Raw genomic sequence first — 16434 nt, forward strand, 5'->3', positions numbered from 1 at the left:
ACTGATGTTCTCTGAATCGGGAGAATGTTCATAGCCATCACAAATATTGTTGGATAAATAAGTTGATTATCCTAAAACTGATGAGCAATGAGATGTTGAAGAACCTAGACATACAAGCTTACCTGCCAATATTTTACAATATCATGACTAGTCTTGACGTCAAATAAGTAGGCATTAACTTCAGCCTTGAGACTTTGTGGATGCATTACAGTATCAAAGAGATTGTCACCAAGTAGATCATCTACCCAGTGACTTCTATGTGGATCTGATATTTGCGACTGTGCAGGTGTTGATGGGATTGAGGTTAAAGACTGGTACTCTTGAAGCTATACAGTACATATTAGAAAAAGAAACAAGGAGTGCTCAAGACAAACCTTGTATAAAAATAATCGCTAAGCCTCATCCTCCTCTGCTGGCATGTGATGACTGAACCATTATAGTTTTGCATTAAGGTTGAGGATTGAAGTGATATAATCAGTATATCACAAAGGAGCTTGTCACATTAACATACTTGTTACTAGTGTCTATGCTGGAACAACATCCAGTTGCTCACAGTAGGTCTCAAGTTTGGCAAGTCCATCATCAAGGGCTGATGCTGCTGGAGGGAAGGTCTCCTTCATATTCTGCCAGATTTGTATCATACATTGGAAACTTGGAATTGCCAATGAGAGAGTCAGAGTCTTGTCAGCTGATAACTTTTGTTGAAATGCATGTGGCACTTAGCAAGGCAATTAACCAGAGTTATGCTGAGAAAAGATGTGTATGTACTGCCAAAATCTGATGGATAATATTCAATGCTTTCCATTCCTCTTCAGAGAGTTGATACCTATGAAGATCAGTGAAATCCCTCTTATCCAAGAATACTTCAATTCCTTAATGATTGATAAGCAATAAGTATAATACAAATATGGTCTCTTACCTCCTAGAGTTCAATTGCATGCTCAATCATTATATCAGTTGATAACCACTGAATATCAACATCAAGAACTAGTTGAAGCACTTTTTTATCAAGTGTCTTGAGAACCAACAAAAAACTGTGTCGGTGGAGTGATGATCCCCAAATCTACTCCAATAAGTTCAATTTTATCCAAGACAAAAGGATGCTCAATCTCACCACACATACAAGAGCCCTAACAGCAGTTACAGAATCCTGGATAATGTCTATGCTCTCTGAAATGCAGATAAAGATCATCCTTAACATTCTGAATACATACATATCTTCCAGAAGAACAGTGTTCAAGGCTGTAATAGCAGATATAACTGCCTTTGCAGCAAGATTCATAATATGGGCAAAACATCTAGAGTTGAGTCAACATGAGATATTATGAGATTTAAAATTATTTACCTTATTCGCTTCTCAACAGTGCAGAAACAAAATCCATGGCACAGTAAATCTTATTCTAGAAAAACCATAAATGTCCTGTTATTAGCTGTGTTATCCATCATAATCCAACCAAGTTATAGAGAGTCAATGCTTAGATGTTCTGGCATAACAGTTTTCCTACCTTCAGTTGATGCTTGCGATCTTTACTTGTAATGCCAACACAATCAGTGGTGTAGAGAACAGCTGCAGAGAGATGTTCACCCTCATGGTGACCAGGAATGCAATGATACCCAATAAGGTCAGAACATAGACAAACAGTTGTATAGCCATTAGCATCAACACCAACAGGCTCCATCCAGTGTGCAGTGACAGCCATGTAGTTCACTAAGTTAAGGTCATCAGAGAGATCTATAGTAAGGGAGATGCTACTCATAGAATGCTGAAGTTGCCAGAGAATTAAAATCACAATGAAACAAAGAAAATGAAGACTTGCCTCCATTTCTCCCTTGAGGGTTTGAATATACCTCTCCCATGTCTCAATAACCTGAGTCTATATAAATGTACAGTGCAGAATATCTGTATCATTTAGTTTGTCACGAAGCATGAAAAATATTTGGCAGAGTTGTGGGCACTTGATAACATTGATTGACTCAGAAAAAGTCAGTACATGTTATATAGTCATGCGATAAAATTACATACCTGATCATTGGCAATAATCCATTCAATGATAGCATTGATAAATGCATCATGAGAGAATTTTGGAATAGATGAAGTGTCACTACATAAGGCACCTGAGAGCATTGTTATACTATTTGCTTTCCAAAACTTCTCAGCAGCTTTTGTCTCATTGCCCTTGATCGAAGTGCTGAGTCTGTCACAAGCCATAACCCATAATAGTACAAGGAGTCATACTCACCAATATAGTTTACAAATCTGGTGATCACCTTCTATGTAAAATAGCCACACATTGTCTGCATCATGGTACTCCTTTGCTGATGATAGAGGTGACACCAATACTGATGCAGGAGATGACAGAGGTGATGCCAACAAAGGCAATAGTGATGAGAGTGAATCCTCTGGTAATGATGGTGTGATAGATGGCTCCTCAAAATAAACAAACCTATATGTTATCGCACCATTTGCAGATCAACAAGAGAGTGGTGAAGCAGAATGTGAATGGGAGGGAGTTGACAGTGGTGAGACAAAGTCATATGGACTCTCAAGTATGTGTGGTGATGAAGGTGGAAGGGTAGATGCAAAGGGATTTAATTCATCATCATCATCCTGTACAGTTGTTATGCCTAATATATGTGTTAAACCATTTTTTGTTCAAGAGACTGTTTTATGTATGTTGAGACACAGGTCTACACACTCAGGCATCTGGTTTTGCAAGCTCGGGAGGGTCTTCTTGGTGATGTGGTTGACCATGACAGGGGCTACCTTCAGATCCTTCGGTGACTACATCTGTTGATGCCTTTACTCCTCCTTTTTTATGACTCTTCCCTATTGCACAAGTTTTAGAATGAGGTTCTGCAAACTAGGAATCAGATGCACTCTTAAGGTACCATCCAGCATAATATATCTGAAGGACCTTGCTTGTTTATAGGCTGTGATAATTGGGGCTTAAAGCTGTTTGAAGTTGTCTTGCCCTGTGTTGGTTGTTTCAGTGTTGCTGCTACATAATCATGAGCAGCATTCAGGACTAGTAAGTGCAAGCCCAAACCTTGTTTTAGTGAAGCCACAGCCATTCTTTTACTTTACCTAGGACCTGCTATGTTGATCCTCATCCATAGCTATATCAGCTAAATGGTATCAAGATCCAGTTGCAACACATACCCTCTATTTCAAAGCCTTCAACCTCAAGAACACCTTCATGAGGGGGTATCGTATTAGTTCCTGTATGGTGTGGTGCCATCATATGCTGGTGCTAAGTCAAAGAATGTCCATAGGTTTTTATACAAACACAGCAGAGAATTTTGTAGAAAATTTGGTCAGGTTTTTGCTGCCAGTGAAAACACAGACATTGACTATTGCTAAACATTGAGACAGTGGCACTGGAATAGACAGTGTTGCTAGCTAGAGACATCACATAAGCAAAGAGGATGTGAAGTCGGACAGCCAGTCTGCTATATCCTTTCATTTACCACTTTTTGGGTCTTCAAGCTTCAGTATTGTCAATGCTCTGATGATTTAAGGCTCCAGGGTGAGGATATATGAGATAAATACTCCAGAAATGTTGAAGATGATATCTTGAAGATCAATCTAGCAGTTATCTAGCAAAAAGGTCAGAAAATCTAATCATAATCACTCAGGTTTTGGTGAAACTGGCTATATTAGCATGAGAATAGTCTTTAGATATATGTCTGTGAAGATGAAGACCAAAGCAGAGGCCCCTGCTGTCAGAGCATGTACTCTATGAAGGTAGTGATGATGGGAGGGAGAAGAAACATGTCAGCATCCCAATTAGAAAACAAGCTCTCAGCTTAGCTTAAGCTGAAATCAAGCTGCTAGAATAAGAAGCTGAGCAGCACAAAGCTTTGAGCTAGGGTTTTGAGTGTGGCTCAGAAAATGGCAGCTCAGCTCAGTTAGCTTGTCCACTTTAGCTAAGCCAGTGTCATCACTACTTAGAGAAAGTCGGCTAAGTGGACAAGACATTTATTATAATGCAAAATTCATAAATTCTGAGTGTACAGAGCATTGAGGCTCATCAGCAGACTAAATGGACACATTAGCACTGAAACTATGCAATGTATGGAGATGATAGTTGGTTATATCATAAGAAGTATGAGAACATTAACAGGACTTAGCCATAGCATTGTATCTGATGGACATGCTTGACAGGAAGGCCACACTATAAACCCAGTTGCTGTATGATAAGACTAGAGCTCACTATCATGGGAGCTAAGAAACTAACTCAGATTGCTTAATGATGGATGATGTTTAGTGAGCTCACTAACTATGATGCATCATGCCTGAAAATCCAGGAAAATTCTTATGCAAGATGACAGATATCACTAGCACAAACTTGGACAGTGGGTTTCAGCTGAAATCCAAGAGCCTAAATCCCATTGTCCTGAGTCCCATTGTTCAAAGACTCATTTGTTGCCATATTTATGAGAAGCCTCTGTGAATCCAAGCAAGAAGCCTTGAAAGACATATACCAGAACTGATAGTTCCATGCACCTAGACCTGTTGGTCATCAGAGAACAAGCCTGCAGATGTTAGGAGAGCACCTTTTGGCACACATTTAGCAGGCTCACTATAGAAAAGAGACTAAAACTGGAGAGTCCAACTTAGATGCTCAGTAAGATGGTGGTGGCAGTTGACTATGCATGTAGGAGTCTGGGTACTGTGCAATGTTTGTAATTCTAATTCTCTGTAGTATAAGTAGGCCAGCCCTAGTAGATAGAAGCAAGTTTTAAGCTCCCAAGTTCCAGCACACATGTTGAAGGCAGTGCTGTGACAAAGGATCAGTTTGTGACTTCAAGCTTTGCATAGAATTAGTGAGCTCACTCAGAGAAATACAAGATACCCTTTTGATAAGACTTTTGAGAACTTGGTCAGAGTGAATATGAATCAGTGATGCTGTTTCTGTTCTGTTAAGTGTGATAAGTCTGTTCAGAGAATGTGTTGAAGTGAAAATCTGAGTTTTGTTCTGTTCCAGTCTGTTCTGTGTCAGTTCTGTTCAAAGTTCCATTTCTGAATATGTCTCTGAGTGCTTCTGAAGTGTTCTTGAGTTGAGATAATCTGCTGGAGTTAGTTGGAGAACTTCTACATATAGTTGTGTAGTGAGTGGACTAAGTCTGAAGTGCTTGCCTGTGGTATTCTTTTAGTGAGCTCACTATTGTTTCAATGTGTATTGTCTCTGTTTCTGTCAGGATCAGTGTCCCTTGTGTATTTTAACTTGAATCTATCTTGAAGGTTGTGTCATGCCAGTGAACAACCTTCCTGTAAAAGTTCCTAGACTTAGGAATTCATTTGAGAAAGCTTAGCTTCACTAGAAGCATTGAGAATAAGAGAAACTCTTTGAGATACTGAAGTATAGTTGGATCACATTAGAAATAATTGCTATTATGGATTTCCCTTTAATTCCTACTTCTTTCCTTACTTCATATCCTATTGACTCATACATGCTTAGTACTATGATGCCTGGACATCGCCTCTATACTTCTATTCGGACTATGCTGCCAGCTCATCATACGATATGTGGACTCATTAGTACCATTTTTAGAACTACACTCCTGTATTTAAACAAGCCAAGCTGTGGCCTTAAGCCCCAGCTTTGGCTAAGGTTTATATACCTAGTTATCGACTCTATCGCCCTCGGCTAGGCTGTCTAAGTCATTCGCTATCAGACTACTTGAGCCTGCTCATTGTACGCTTGACCAAAGTGCAAGTCACATCACAAGTTTGACCTTGTTTGTCGTACTAGTGGATCACATTTAGCCAAAGCTTCTCTCAAGGACCTTCATTGTCAACCATGACAGTGAACTTCACCTATGAGCAGTACAGTGTCTAACACCTTTAACGTCTTCGCCAGTCTCCTAACCGCTATCATCATACTGGTATTCTGCTTCCTATATGGATACCTCTGGTACAAGTGATGACACCATGCCAGAGTCCCGCAGACCCCTGCTCCCGGGAGAGTATACTACAGGCTCAACGGACAACCTAGACACACCCCATTCCACTATCGAAACGCCAGCACCTTCCGATTCCAGCACAGCGCTGCAGCATCAAGGGACGAGGATGTCCACACCGACATCCCAGTCCAGTGAGACGAAGAAGACCTGGAAGGAGAGGTTTGGGTTGGTGGAGTCGAAGAGCAAGACGACGCCGACAGAAGGGAGCAGTGAGTCCTCACAGACAGGGTTCTTCAGGCATCTGCGGACCCCTTGGATGAAGAATACGGGATTGCTGAAACAAGGATTGACCCCAGCACAGGAGGAGTCATCATTGGCCCAGGAACTCGTCCCCATTCCACCTGCCTCTACCTTAGGACAAGCGGCAGGGAAGAAGCTATTATGGCCTACCACAGATTCTCCCCCTGCGCCCCTGACCCCGACGAGATCCCTGAGCCAGAAGAGTTTGACACCTACCAGCATGACTGGGCGCTCATGGACACATGGCACCAAGCCAACCAGCTCCCCCCACTCGAGGATGGGGAGAGACCAGAGTTCGATCTCCAGTACCCAGACTCACCCACTATCCCTGGCTATCCAGACCTCAGCATCACCACTGGGAGAAGCAACGCTGTGACCAGGAGAAGTACAGGATCTGACATCTCAGACCCCTACAACTCCTGGGTCACTGACAACAAAGAACACAACCTGTACGCAGTCCGAGATGAGCTTGCTGACCACCACCTCAGCCCCTATGGAGAGTGCCATGGAGATATATGCCACTGGCTTCAAGCCATTGCTGAAGACCGAAGAAGGGACTGGGAGACCCCTGAGCCCCTTGTATCATACGTCAAGTGGACCCTCAGAGAGTATGGAGCTGAGCCAGAATTGGCCAACTTCTTCTTCGACAACCCAGTCCATTCGGAGTGGGACGTACTCTATAGAAGGTTCCAGGACTTCACCCAGGGAATACAGAACTGAAATTGGGCCCTTGCATGAAGGGGAGGCGCCCACGTACCAGAGAGACAAGAACTCCCCCTACTACCATGACCCAAGGACCAGCCCCTCTATTTCTGGCCTAGAGATACTCAGACCAGGATCTGGAACTGCTGGTACCCATGGGAGCATGCTGCCCTCACCGACTACCGCTACTGGATCGCAGAGCCAGACACAGAGGAGTCCACGCCCTATCCCCGATCAACCCCCGAACCCTGCAAGGAAGAAGGCAGTGATTGAGATGGATTGGGAAGAGCTACTGGAATGGCAGAAGGGATCCCTGGCCAATGAGGGGTCATGGATCATCACAGAAGCCACTAAATTAATGTACCAACCACAGCTACCGAATATGGTTAGGAATGCAATATACGAGGATGAGGTACACTACCATGCTGCGAAGCTATGGAACCAGTTACATAATGACAAGGCGGATGTATTATGACCGTTCGAACAAAGAAGCTACCCACCGTACCATTGGGCAGTGATTCCTCGGGAACCTGAACCCACTCTACCTCTGAGAAGCAGACTATTGGGGAGAATGCTGGCAGACGAAGAAGAACAGGAAGCGGAAAACCCCGTCGAGCAGCCATCCCAGCACACAAAGGCAACTTGTCCGAAGCGAGCTCCACTGCCTCCCCTGTCACCTCCCATGCCACCATACAACCTGCATCACGACTACGAACTATGGTCGCTACCGGAGTTAGTAGACCTGGAACTACCCCCTGAACTGCCAGGACCCCCACCGGATAACCTGGAACCATGGGAATTAGAATCAGGCGAACTTCCATGGGGAGCCGTTAGGCCCAAAATGATGAAGACCCCAGCCTCATTTACTGGAGCTTCTAGTGACGTGAAAAGGTTCTTATCCAGGTGCAAAGACTACTTCAATATATTTCCCAGAAAATTTCCAATGAGCACCAGGGGGTATGCACCATCCAGAATAGTGTTCGCTACCTCACTGATGGAAGGGAAGACGTTAGAGTGGTGGATACAGAAAAGAGAGCACCTGTACGACTCTGTACATCGCCACACCCGGTACCCCACCTGGCCCAACTTCGACGCAGAGCTACGAGAAAGGTTCAGAGAGGTGGCTGAAATTGAGCTAAAGAAAGTCAAATGGAAGGCATTATGACAATCGAACTACAAAAACGCCATTGAATTCTTCCAAGACTTTGAGATGCTCATCATTGAAGCTGAAAAGTTTGGGAATGAGGAAGAAATGACGGATACAGTAAAGAAGGCCATCCATACTTGGATGAAGGACATCATCATGCATGGGGATAACAATCGGCCCCATAACTATGAAGAATGGAAGTGAAGGGTAAAGCGGATCGATGAAAACTACCACGTCCACCAAGCCGAAGAAGGAGATAAATGGCCAACCCCAAAGGTGGCAACCCCAAAGGCTAGTAATCCGGGCACAATCGACCATAGGAAGGATGCCACCAGATCCACATACAGAGGCCAGGGACTCCCAATGGAGGTGGACCACCTGAAGAAGGATGGACTATGCTTTCAGTATGGTGGCCCAGGCCACATGGTGAGGGACAATAAGTGCGATCCCGACCCATCCAAATGGAAGATCAAGCCGAAACCTAACCCTAAGGCCGGGCAGTACAAACTATCCAAATCAATGATTCACGCGATGCTAGATGACCCCAACCGACCAGAAGACTTGACCGATTCCATGCAGGTTGAGGAGGTAAAAGACGAGCTGACGAGGAAGTAAGTGATTCAGTCACGTCAGCAAGGACTTCAGTTTCTATCAGCTATGTGTGTACTTCAGTGCATTCGAATATACCCCCATTGCCATTAAATACTACAGAAACTAAGTCAGAATCACACAGCAAGAATGGCATAGAAGGGGATTGCTGCCGTCCTTTGGACAATGAACCCCTAGGACCCTTGGGTCTGACAGACAGGCTGAGGCCATATCGGCACAAGGTGACTCCTGGAATCTACGGGACCTGGAGCCCAGGTGAGGCAAGGGAGGAGGCCAACGGCAGTACTCGAGGCCCAGCGGACCCAGTGCCGAACTGTTCTAAAGCAGAAGAGAGACCCCCAGCCTTGCTGAAACCAGGTGTACAGGGGATTACCACCACCTGTATCAGCACTGAACCCCAAACCCAAGCCAGCGGGAAACCCGGTAAGCCAATTGATGAACAGACTGGAGTAGCATGGGATGCATGTGCGGCAGCAAAACAGCATTCACAATGCATGGCTGCCTCAACCAGGGTCGACCCTTGCAAAACCATGAAGAGTGACCAAATCCTGCCCCAGGGTCCATCATGGCCTGATGACCAAATGCCATCGCAAGCATTGCCCCACTGACCAGTCACCATTGAAGAAATACCCAATGAGGACGACAACTACAGCTACCTGCATCCAAAGGAAGCATATGCTGAGGAGAAGACCTGAGCCAAAATCATGGAGTACCCTCGGCGCATGGGAACCAAGTGTCCACAAGCCTACCACCCACATCAGGACAGGCCAGAGTGGGTACGTAGGGGGTTGAAGAATGCATGAACCCTAGGGGAACAGAAGGAGATACTGAAACGATGGGTACACCCATCGAAAGCCAAGGAAGTGGTGGCAGAGACCATTTGGCGTCTCATGGAGGAAGAAGGGGAGAGCCAGGACTGAGCAACCCAGGGGCTAGACGAACTAGAGGAGCTATGGGCCCCTCCACAGTACATATGCAGAGGCAAAGGGCGCCATGTAACCATCAAACTATGGTTAGAGACATTGGACACATGAACCCCCTATCAAGTAACGGCCCTGGTGGATAGTGGGTGCACCAGGAGCACCATAGACCAAACATGGGCCCAGAACCACGACCTTCAATTATGACTGACTGCGTGTCCCACCCCGGTGTACAACGCAGATGGCACTCGCAACAAAGGCAGGGATATCATGGAGTATGCAGAAGTTCGACTAGTAATCAGGGACCATGAGGAATGCATCTAATTAGCCATAGTAGACCTGGGAACCACACCCCTATTCCTAGGGTATGACTGGCTACAACGGCATAACCCGATAATCGACTGGACCACCAGGGCAGTAACCTTAGCATGGTGTGACTGTAGACCGATACCATTCCATCTACCAGATGAAGACTCCCTATGTTGGACAGAGTACAAGGAAGGTGACCGAATCCTGATGGTTGACATGGAGCGCGAGGTACATCTCTGGGCCACAGGGACACAATCTAACGATCTGGCCACTCAAGCCAACCGAGAAAAGCCGGATCGCACGTTCGAAGAAATCGTACTGGTAGACTACCAAGATTACTATGATGTCTTCACAAAAGAAAACTTCAATGACCTACCCCCACACAAACCCTGGGATCATGCGATCGAATTGATTCCCAATGCGAAGGCCAGCCTAGACTGCAAGGTATACCTGCTCAACCCGCAAGAGCAGAAGGAGCTCGACGCATTTCTTGCCGAAAACCTGGACAGTGGAAGGATCCGCCCATCTAAATCCCCAATGGCTTCGCTGTTCTTCTTCGTCAAGAAGAAAGATGGAAAGTTAAGGCCCGTTCAGGACTACCGAAAGCTCAACAAAATGATGATCAAGAACCAGTACCCCTTACCACTCATAGAGGAGCTGATGGACCAACTTCAGGGAGCCCAATACTTCACCAAGCTGGATGTACGATGGGGATACAACAACGTTAGGATCCAGGAAGGAGACGAGTGGAAAGCCACATTCTGCACCAATCAGGGGCTGTTCGAATCCCTGGTCATGTTCTTCGGACTTACCAACTCCTCAGCCACGTTCCAATGGATGATGAATGACATATTCAAGGAATTGATCACTGAAAGAAAGGTTACAGTATACCTTGATGATATCCTCATCTTCACCAAGACCCTCACCGAACACCGCCAGGTAACCAGATGAGTACTGCAGCTCTTACGTGAGCACAGACTATTCCTGAAAGCATCAAAGTGCGAATTCAAGGCACTCGAAGTGGAGTACCTAGGCATGATCATTAGCAAAGGGAGTGTATGCATGGATCCCGTCAAGATCGCAGGTATCATGGAGTGGCCGGAGCCTACCAAGAAGCAGGAACTACAGTCATTCCTTGGGTTCACCAATTTCTACTGGTGCTTCATCAAGCACTACAGCGATAAAGTGTGACCACTCACATGTCTAACGGGCAAAGTACCATGGGAATGGGGAAAGGCGCAGCATGAAGCATTCCTCGAGATCAAGCAATGCTTCATGAGGGGAGTAGTATTGGGGATGGCTGACATCACCAAATCTTTCCGACTTGAGGCAGATTCCAGCGACGGGGCCATTGGAGCAGTATTATCTCAGGAAGACGAGAGGGGGCGCTGGAGACCACTGGCATTCCTCTCTAAGGCACTCATGACCACAGAGCATAACTATGAGATATACGACAAAGAACTACTGGCCATAATGCTAGCCCTGTCCGAGTGGCGGCACTACCTGTTGGGAGCCCAGCGGGACTTCAAGATCTGGAGCAATCACCAGAACTTGCAATACTTCCAGAAACCCCAGAAACTAAACTGCTGACAGGCCAGGTGGGTCACTGAGCTAGCCGAGTACCACTTCAGCCTACATCACAAACCAGGAATGTCCAACAAGAAGGCCGACCTCCTCAGTCACCGAGCTGACCACAAGCAAGAGAAGGACAACAACCAAAATATAGTCGTCCTCACCCCGGAACATTTCCGAGCATTGGAAATGCCATTGGAAGAGGAAATCCAAATGCGAATTCGCAGAGCGACGGTGGACCCACATATGTGGGACCAAGGCATAGCCACATCCCTCAACCATGATGAGGGAATTATGAGGGAAGAGGGACTGCTAATCCACAACAATTGTATCTACATTCCTCGTGACCCCATGTTACATGGAGAAGTGATAGCCTGACATCACGATCACATACTCCCAGGACATCCAGGGATAGAAAAGACAAAAGAGTTAGTGCTGCACAACTACTGGTGGCTGAAAATGCGGAAGGACATGGAAGCGTATGTACAGGGATGCGAAGTCTGCCAACACACCAAGACCTCCACCCATGCAAAGAGTGCACCACTGTACCCTAATGAAATCCTGGACAAACCATGGGACATTATCACCATGGACCTAATCACCGACCTACCAGAATTGAACGGTCACAACGTGATCCTCAACATCATCGACCGATGCTCCAAAACACTCATCCCCATCCCCTGTTCCAAGGAATTGTCAGCAAAGGGGTGGGCAAAGATTCTGAGAGACAAAGTAGTGTGCAAGTATGGGCATATACCTGCCAAGATCATCTCGGACCAGGGGCCACAGTTCATTGCAAAATTCACCAAGGAACTGTACCGACTACTAGGCATCCAAGGCAACCCATCAACGGCGTACCACCCACAGATGGATGGTCAGATGGAGAGGGCCAATCAAGAGGTCGAAAAGTACCTGAGGATTTTCATCTCGTACCGACAGGACGACTGGAGTGAGTGGCTACCCCTCACCGCTTTCACCCACAACAACTGGCAGCATTTGGCCACCAGACTTTCCCCCTTCAAAGCCACGTTCGGAAGGGACGGAGACTTATTTCCTAATACCCGCTCGAGTAGGAGCAACGTACCTGCCGCCCAAGATTTCATAGACCATATTGCCAAAATCCATGACGACACAAGGAATGCCCTTCGAGAGGTGGTCATGGTCATGAAACGAAGCTATGACCGACACCGAGGGCCCAGTCAGGAGTACCAGATAGGCCAAAAGGTATGGCTCAACACGAGGAACCTACACCTACCCCGACCCAAAACGAAACTCGACAACAAACAGGTAGGGCCGTTTGAAATCACCGCCAAGAAGGGAGCCAGTGCCTATGAACTCGCACTACCACCAACCTGGCAGGTTTACAACTGATTTAACGAATCCTTACTCTCTCCCTTCCATGAGCCCAAATTTCCCAACCAGCAATGTCCTCCACCTCCACCTCCAGAACTCATCGACGCAGAGGAAGAATACGAGATCGAAGAATTACTCAACCACCGAAACTGCTGGACTGGTAGGGGGAGACGTCAGAAGGAGGTCACCGATTTCCTAGTCAAATGAAAGAGATATGGCCCAGAAGAAAACTCTTGGGTCACCAGAGCCAACCTCACCAATGCTGAGAAACTCGTACTTGACTACAAAGCAAGGATAGGGGAGACCATCAATAACCTTGAGAACGAATACACGGAGGACTCAGATATAGAATACAACTATACCACGGAAGAGGCAGACGGGGACAGCAGCGATGAGGATGGGGACGCGGACTCAGTCAGGACGACTGAGTCTTAAGGAGGGGGTAATGTTATGGATTTCCCTTTAATTCCTACTTCTTTCCTTACTTCATATCCTATTGACTCATACATGCTTAGTACTATGATGCCTGGACGTCGCCTCTATGCTTCTATTCGGACTATGCTGCCAGCTCATCATACGATATGTGGACTCATTAGTACCATTTTTAGAACTACACTCCTGTATTTAAACAAGCCAAGCTGTGGCCTTAAGCCCCAGCTTTGGCTAAGGTTTATATACCTAGTTATCGACTCTATCGCCCTCGGCTAGGCTGTCTAAGTCATTCGCTATCAGACTACTTGAGCCTGCTCATTGTACGCTTGATCAAAGTGCGAGTCACATCACAAGTTTGATCTTGTTTGTTGTACTAGTGGATCACAATTGCTCCTCCTAGAACTTATAAGGGTGATTGTATTTTTGTGTAGTTTGTGTGAGTGTGTGTGAGTGTGTGTGTGGGTTTTTGAGGTTCACCTTTTAGCCTACTCACTATTCCACAGATGCCCACAGCCAGCCTCTTCACCATGTTTCACACTGCATGATGGTCTTAATAATTGAGTCTGGAAGATTGAATTTGAAAGATATTTATATTAATGATATTTAAGTCTAAAATACAGTAAGAAAACTTTGAATATAGTTTTTATATTTAGAAAAATTGCCTCAAAACTCAAAGAAATCATAAATATTGAAAATATATTTTGACTATTTCTTAAATATTTTAGGTTCTGATGTTGCTAAAAATAAATATCTTTTGATTTCAATATTTTAACATTAAATATTAAAGCTACCATGCAGTGTCAGCAATCTGGCAACATTCGGAATATTTGAGCATCATTGCTCTTGCTAAATGTTTCTCCTCTCATACTCTTACTTACTGGAATCCTTGAGTAGATATAAACATAAGTGTTGGAATCCTCGGTGTTGCACAGGGTAGACTCCTGGCTGGTAAGGCCAGTTGATATGAACTTATTATTCTATGGCTCCTACAGAGCCTGTATTTATACTACTTCGCACTGTAATCTAGAATATACTACAACTTTTTACTAGTCTTGTGCTTACTCAGCAACTCTCAGCATGATGCCAGATTGCTCCTTCTAGAACTTTCCAGCAAAATCCCAACAATAAGTAAAATAGTAGAACATTCTAGATATATTGTGTAGTATATAAGGCCAGAGTTTTGGCCCAGTAGAATAATAATTCCTTCATACTCAACCATCACTAAGGTAGTAGACTGAAAGATAGGTTTACCACTGAGTATTTCACTCATCCTCACAATATACCTCAACTCTGCATTGCAACATCTCTCTCAGCACCCTGGACTTACTGTTTGCAGGATGCTAGATATTATAGCCCAATTCTGGGTGTCAGTAAATGAGTTGAAGAAGATATGGAATCAGCATCCATCAAGAATCAGGCCAGAGAAGGACTATTCTGATGGGATGATGATACAGAGGGAGAATGAGCTGAGGAGGGCACTTTTGGAGAGAGAGTTGTCATTGAATACAGTGATGACTAAAGAGAGTAAATAACTGAGCTGTGTATTTGATGCATGTATTGGTAGTAATATTGAGATGCTGGGAATGTAGTGGGTATATGTCCACTGTATTGTATATATTAGATGTATAAGGTACTAATTATCTGCTAATATTAGGATGATAAATTTCATACATCCTAAGGAGACAAGGAGTCAGACAAGCTTTTGCAAGAGACTTCAAACAATCAATAACCAATGGTAGAAAAAGAACAAAGAAACAATGTGTATCTAAAGAAACTTCTACTGTGGTGGATAAGAAATGTGAATGACATGGAGAAGAGATCTTGGCTAACAAGGAATGTATAGTGGATATAAAATGTAGGTTATGTTAGGGATAAAAACCAAGAGAGTGTGAGAGACAAGTGGATGACAGTAGATCAGGACTTTGCTCAGATGGTCACTGATGACTGCTATGGCACTGTTGAAAGAAGGAAGTAACCTGACTAAGTAATCTCAATTTCCTTTAACTGAGCCTCTACATCATTACTATTCACCCTCTGAGAGCTCTACTGAGCATGCTCAGGCTCATCTGCTTGATCTGTCTGAGCTTCAAGATTGATACTGATCATGAAATTCTCTTAGGTACTTGTCTAACTCTGACCTTGCCTAAAGTGGAGTGAAGACATGATGCTTTCATCCCATGAATCATTAGAATGAGCATGGCTTGCAGCAACATGTCCAATGAGGAGTGTTGGTGCAATGCCCTGACATAGAGTGTTATTCAAATAAAAATATTGAAGAAAAAGTAAATATTTTGATACCATTGCAGTTGTTGCTATAATATCAAGGTAGGTTTCTTCCCAGCTATTGGTAGCATAGCACACTACATAGATGATCAAACATACAGAATAGAGAGCAGAAGATTCCACCAGGACTTTAATGACATGTTGGTAAGTTCTGAGTGTACCCCTGATTCCATTGTTTGCTTGTTCTACACTTAGAATATGGTAGATGATGAGCACAGTGCACCACAATGTTGTAGCCAGACTGAATGATGCATAAAGTATCAGATTAGCAGAATTGGCAGCAGTGTTATCTATAAAGAGTAGATGTGTAGCTATAATTTTGAACACTAGATTAAATGTGGATTAAAGGAAGCAACAGAAGAAGTGGATGACTTTACCAACACCACCTGTTAGGATTGTGCCAATAGGAATGTGCCAGAGATTGCATGTAGTGGAAAGCTGTGGGATGCATTGGGCATAGGTAAAGCTATTAGCAACATCACTCCTGGGCTGAAGCCCTAAGATGAATACAGATGGAAGTCTGTGGAGTGACAGAGATGAGGTAAGAGATAAGAGATGAGAGGTAAGAGGTAAGTCCAATGGATTGGTGATGAGCCTCCAGGCTCTATACACTCAGAATTCACAGATTTTACCAGATAGCTAATTCCCCAGCCACCACACCAACATACTATTTCAATCTGAGTGTTGACCAAACTGGTCAGATTCAACTTGGGCTGAGCTATCTGAGTCAGACTCCAGCAAAGTCCAAGTATGACTCGACCTTGTCCGAGTCGTTCAATTGGACTGTGGTTAGCCCATATCCTGCCCCTGCACTCCGCCACTCACCTACTTAGTTTAGTAGTGTGCAAAGACATCAACCAATTTTCAATAAATTCCTCAACATTGTTTTATGTGATGTGT

At 44.6% G+C, this 16434-nt stretch overlaps 2 protein-coding genes across 2 annotated transcripts; one reads left to right on the forward strand and one right to left on the reverse strand.

Annotated features, from left to right (window-relative positions):
- Positions 1-524: 524 nt before the first annotated feature.
- Positions 525-719, reverse strand: EV420DRAFT_1261279 (uncharacterized protein; the record flags this gene model as incomplete). The annotated part of the gene is made up of 1 exon (XM_060467058.1): positions 525-719. A coding segment is annotated over one exon (195 nt), but the record flags the coding sequence as incomplete, so codon positions are not given.
- A 5186-nt stretch (positions 720-5905) lies between these two features.
- On the forward strand, positions 5906-7384 carry EV420DRAFT_1474859 (uncharacterized protein; the record flags this gene model as incomplete). The annotated part of the gene is made up of 3 exons (XM_060469247.1): positions 5906-6176; positions 6230-6893; positions 6922-7384. 3 exons carry the CDS (start codon positions 5906-5908, stop codon positions 7382-7384), a joined length of 1398 nt encoding a protein of 465 aa, XP_060336880.1.
- Between the last annotated feature and the right edge of the window lie 9050 nt (positions 7385-16434).

Source organism: Desarmillaria tabescens, assembly GCF_030435595.1.
Source record: "Desarmillaria tabescens strain CCBAS 213 chromosome Unknown EV420scaffold_4, whole genome shotgun sequence".
In the NCBI taxonomy this organism is placed as follows: Eukaryota; Fungi; Basidiomycota; class Agaricomycetes; order Agaricales; family Physalacriaceae; genus Desarmillaria; species Desarmillaria tabescens.